General features: G+C 51.4%; 1 protein-coding gene across 1 annotated transcript; it reads right to left on the reverse strand.

The window, feature by feature from the left end:
* Window positions 1-1,369: 1,369 nt before the first annotated feature.
* Window positions 1,370-4,220, reverse strand: Klk7 (kallikrein related peptidase 7). Its single transcript, XM_041676879.1, has 5 exons — window positions 4,148-4,220; window positions 3,671-3,830; window positions 3,273-3,520; window positions 3,013-3,149; window positions 1,370-1,525 (listed from the first exon to the last, which is right to left on the reverse strand). The coding sequence occupies exons 1-5, from the start codon at window positions 4,218-4,220 to the stop codon at window positions 1,370-1,372; spliced, it is 774 nt and encodes a 257-aa protein (XP_041532813.1).
* Window positions 4,221-5,080: the final 860 nt, after the last annotated feature.

Genomic DNA, 5,080 nt, shown 5'->3' on the forward strand with positions numbered 1-5,080 from the left:
GCAGGCAGGAGGGGCAGGCCTCCCTTTGTCAGCAGGTTCTGAGGTGTCACTGCCCAGAGAAGGAAGGCAGGTGGCTAGGTGTGGCTCTGCTCTGAGTCACAAAGCACGTCTCTCTTCCCCTGCCGACTGGGGAGAAGCCTGCTCACCACCACCTTTCTCTGGACCTCAGTTTCTGGATGCTGCGTCTTGGATGACCGCCAGAGGACCTAAGCGTTTCACCCTTTTCATCCCTCACTGGAAACTTCCTCTGTCACCCGAGAGAAATGCAGGCCCTTTCCATCCCTTCACCTTGGTGATGTGTGTACTTGCCTTCCATCTTCTCTACCCCCCTCCCTTCATCTCTAGCTCCCCTCTTACACTCAAGGAAAACAGAAACCCAAGAACTGGGGAAAAGCATCCCGCTCGTCAGGGCCAGGCTGAAAACAAGCTACAATGTTCTTAAAGATTAAAAATATTAGAGATACTTTATTTACTTTTTATTTAGTTTTGCGTGTGCATGTGTGTGTGCGTGCGTGTGTGTGTGCAGGTATATATGTGACATAGCGCATCTGGAGTTCAGAGGATAACATGGAGAAGTCAGTTATTTCCTTCTCTGTTGTGGGCCCTAGAGATGGAACTCGTTCTATCAGGCATGGCAGCAAGCACCTTTGTCCACTGAACCATCTTGCTGGTCCAGTTACACTTTCTTAGCCAGCTCTTCTTCATGGTCTCCCTCCCTCCACCATCGATGCCTCCAGTGTCCCCACCGTTATTTCCCAGGCTGTGAGCACACACATGAACATCACTTGGATTTTATTCTGTATATGTTCCCCTTGACATGTCTGGTTCAAGCCAGTCGTTACGCTTTGTATCCCCATTCAACATCATACAATAGCAGCCAGCTTGTGTAAGGCTGATTATTATAGCCTAGGCATTAGTTTTCATGTGTTCAGAATATTCTGAGAGAAACCAACCTACCATTTAAATAATCAAAACTTTGGAACACGTCAACAGCTTCTATTCATTTTCCCCTCTATAATAAGTAATGTAACGAATCCAAACTTGGTTCTGTTTTTTAATTACTCCCCAGAATTGGAGGGCCTGAATCAGAGGCCGTGAATGAAGGCAGCGAAGTCACCGCCACCGTCCAATAAAGGGCTGTAGGAAGCGCTGGACTTCCGGCACGTTCCATAGTCCTGGGGTTTCTTAGTCTTTTGACTTAATTTGCTTGTAGGTTTCTGGGGTTCTGGTTGGTTTATAAACTTGGCATTGTGTTGAGTATCTGCTCTATCTTGGAGGCAAGGGAGTCAGACAGGACTTGATGGCGCTGCCACGGGTGCCCTTACTCTACACACATGTTCTTGGAGGTACACAGCTGACTCCTGGTGCCTTAGCGATAAGTTTTCATGGTGTTTTCCAACCACTTTGTGTACTTGCAGACTTGAGTGTAGACTCCTGGGTCATTGGGCTGGCCACAAGGGTAGGTGCCCCAGGACACCAGACCTTGAAGGTTGTTATTGCACACCAAGGGTCCTCCTGAGTCACCCTATAGGGAATAGAGGAAGGTAGCTTTAGCTTCAGAGGAAAGCTCTGTGACCCCTAGGTCATCCCCAGACATCATCTAGTTCAGTCTTTGTCTGAACGGAATCAGTTTTCACCCTGGCTAATGGACTCATCACCTCTGGGAACTCACGGGAGAGCAGGAATTCATACTGTCATGGTGATGACTTGGGTTCCGTTAGGTCCTCTTGTCAGGAAAGGAAACCCTTGGGCTGTCAGGAATCTGGTCCTGGCCCGGGAGAGGGGGTATCCTAGTTCATAGGGACTCCTACCAGTGAGTCCTTCAACAAGCAACTTAACATCTGTCCTGAGAGCTGGGGGTGGGAAGAAGGAGGATAAAGAGGAGGAGGAGGAGTGAGGGAGGACGAAGAAGAAGGAAGAGAGGCGAGGAGACAAGAGAGACAGGAGGGAAGAAGAGGAAAGAGGACCTGGAGATCGGAGAGAGCGTGAGGGGAGGAGGAGAGAGGAAAGGGAGACAAGAGATGGAAACCAGTCCAGGACAGAGACAGCAAGAAGAGAAGGGAGTCAAATAAAATTAGGAATAAAAAGAAAGAGCTGAAAAAAATGTTGTTCAAAGCCAGGCTGAGAGAAATGAGAAGAGGCCGGGGAAAGTGGGACAGCTCCATTCTTGCCCCAGGACCAAGTCCATGGTCAGGCATCTGATCAGGCAGAAAATGGTCATCACAAAAAATGAGTAAAAAATGAAGTGGAGGCTGGACACCAGCACTCCAGATTGGGATCTCAAGTCCTGCCTCAGCTGCAGAGCGCTCAAGGCCAGACAGGGCTACAGAAGACTGAGATGACCCAGTGGTTAAGAGCACTGTCTTCTCTTGAAGAGGAGAGTAGATTCAGTTCCCAGCACTCACGTGTAGCTCACAACCTCCTGTAACTTCAGTTCCTGGGGGCTCTAATATCTACTTCTGGCTTCTTTGGGCACTAGACACACATGCAGTATACATGCAGGCAAAAACATTCATACACATAAGAAACTTCAAAATAAATCTTAGAGACAAAATTTAGCAATAAATGTTCACAGCAGCAAGTTCTGCCCTTGCAGGTATATACCTATCTGAGACAGGTATATTGCTTTGAATTTGAGATCAGCCTTGGTTACATAGTTCTAGGTTAGCTTTGGTTACATCAGTTCAGGCTAACCTGGGCTACACAGTGAGTTACAGACCAGCCTGGGCCACAGAGGAAGACTGTCTCAAAAATGTAAAAATAAAACAATATCAGTCACTGAGTTTTGAAGCTTCTGCAAAGTTTGGGCCGGAAGAAGGAGGCTCACTCACATGGCCACCTCTGCAATTCTCAGCTCCACTAAACTCCTGGCCTGTGTCTCGTTCAGTCCACGCATGAACTACAGTTGTTGACCAGCAGAAAGTGAGAGAGCTAAGGAGGTGGGACCTGCCACATGGCCAAGAGAGGCGATGTGGACAGAGGGGGGCTGGGGGCGGGGCAGTAAGGGCTCACGTTGCAGGTGTTGGTCTTAGAGTCAGGAATGCCAGCACACAGCATGGTTTTCCCCAACAGGTCCTTGTACACCTTCTTGCACTCCTTGGAGGAGATGAGCTTCACATCCGAGCACATAAGGTCCGAGGGAAAGGTCACTGTGGGGAGGAGGGCATCAGCCAGTGCTGTGTAAGGGACTGGGTAGGATGGGTGCTGAGGGTAGAGGGCTGGGATCTGGATTTCTGTTCCCCAGGGAGGATTCCCATCTCAGGCAGTCTCACCCTCTGGGCTGGTTGTGGTGCCCCATCCAGAGACAGTGCAGGATGTCCCTGGAGGTTCACAGCGTGATGGAATGTTGACTTTCTGCACATTGGATGTCATCTTGACTGGCCTATCCAACCTCACAAGCATGATGTCATTGGCATGGGTCTTTGTGGAGTAGCCAGGGTGTCGGAATGATCGCGTAGCCTTGATCCTCTGGGCACTCCTATCCCCTATCTTGTCACTGCCCAGATGCACAGTGTACTGACTGGAAGAAGGGGGTGGTACTCAGAGAAGAGGAGGAGAGGGAGGAGAAGAGAAGGAGGGGGAGGAGGGGGAAGGAAGAGGGACAGGGGGATGGGGTGGGGGAGAGACCCAGAGAGTACAGACACACCCTGCCAGGCCTTGCGGTACCTACCCCATTTTACAGTGGGCTGCGGTGAGCACCCAGCGTTCGCTGACCAACACTCCTCCACAGTGGAGCTGATCACCTCTGAGCAGGGCCACCTGCCATGGATGGGACCCTTTTTCACATGGGTAACCATCTATAATTCTTTCTCCATTTCTGTTACCCTGGTCTGGACAGAGACAGAGACACACATGGGCATCCAGCATCAGCGGGAGACAGACACTAAGCAGGGATTTATAGTCAGGGATGGAACTATAATGTTCAGGAGGAAAGACAGAGGACAGGAAGGAGAACCATGCAGAGGAGGTGAGAGTGGGCGAGGGAGAGGCACGAGACCACTCAGAAAACCCCACGATCACGCACACACAGAGACCCGAAGAGAAGATAGCACAGGTTCACAGTGACTGGGTCATCCCTCCTGTGAAGGAGCAATCTGGGCGAGGAGATTCTGAGTCAGGGTGTTGGGGACACTGGGCAAGCTCTCACCTTCTTGTCCAGCAGTTTCCAGGGTTAAGGACAGCAACACAGTTATCAGGGGAGGGACCCAGAATCCCACCATGGTGGTAGTGGCTCAGGGCTGCCAGATGAGAAGCTAAATGTTGCCAGAGCTAGAAACATTGAGAGAAGAGGCGCTAAGATTCAGTCCTACCTCTCTTCCCTCAGACCCGGGAGTCCAGGACCCAGACGACTGCTTCTCTCTGGAGTTCAGAAAGCTAGACAGAGCCTCCTCCCTCAGACCTTGGGGTTCATATCCCAGCCCTCCTCCCTCAGACCCTGGGATTCAGACTCATGCTCCCTCTCCTCTTTCAGACCCTCTCCCTGGACTGCACCTAAGCTCCTCTCCTTCCATCCTGTGGTGGATGCCTAGGCTTTGCTCCTCAGCCTCCTGTCTCGAGGACGGTTTGTGCACACCCCTGTTGAAAGTCCCTCTCACCTGGGAGTGTCTCACTTGCTTAGGCTCCGTCCTGGGTCAGGAGCCCAGTGCCTTCAGCTTTCTATAGGGCTGGTCCTTTTATACTACCCCTGCCCCCGCACCGCCTCCAGCACCCGGGGGCATAGGTGGAGCAGTCTCTGGGTGCCTTCCTTCTGAGTTTAGGGTTATCTGAAATCCCTGAGGCGGCTGTAGCAGTAGATACTGCAGATCTCTCTCTCCACCCTCCTAACTGCAGCCGGCCCTGCTGCCGGGCAGGGTGGCTCCCGTGCTCCCGCCCCCGTACTTTCTGGCTCCAACGTGTCAAGGGGTTGCTCCCTGGAGCAGAATTCGAGCAGGTGCAGAGGGAAGAGGTGCATCAGTTTGGAGCCTCACAAAAATAATTTTCTAACTCTAACTTTCTCTCTGGGTGACCAGCTCCCACACCGTGATCATGACCAATGTGTTGGAACTCCTGCTGCTGGGTCCAGTCCTGTCTTCGAGGCTCA

This window comes from Microtus oregoni, unplaced genomic scaffold (genome assembly GCF_018167655.1).
Source record: "Microtus oregoni isolate MIOR12 unplaced genomic scaffold, Mior012 000000F_ref0000247, whole genome shotgun sequence".
Taxonomy (NCBI): domain Eukaryota; kingdom Metazoa; phylum Chordata; class Mammalia; order Rodentia; family Cricetidae; genus Microtus; species Microtus oregoni.

Excerpts from the sequence above, each read along its gene's own strand:
- Klk7 (XM_041676879.1), bottom strand. The coding sequence starts at position 4,220 with ATGGTGGGATTCTGGGTCCCTCCCCTGATAACTGTGTTGCTGTCCTTA. Across the intron at positions 3,150-3,272 it reads CACCACAACCAGCCCAGAGG|TGACCTTTCCCTCGGACCTT; the intron begins GTGAGACTGCCT and ends TCCTCCCCACAG. Across the intron at positions 1,526-3,012 it reads CTAAGACCAACACCTGCAAC|GGTGACTCAGGAGGACCCTT; the intron begins GTGAGCCCTTAC and ends TATTCCCTATAG.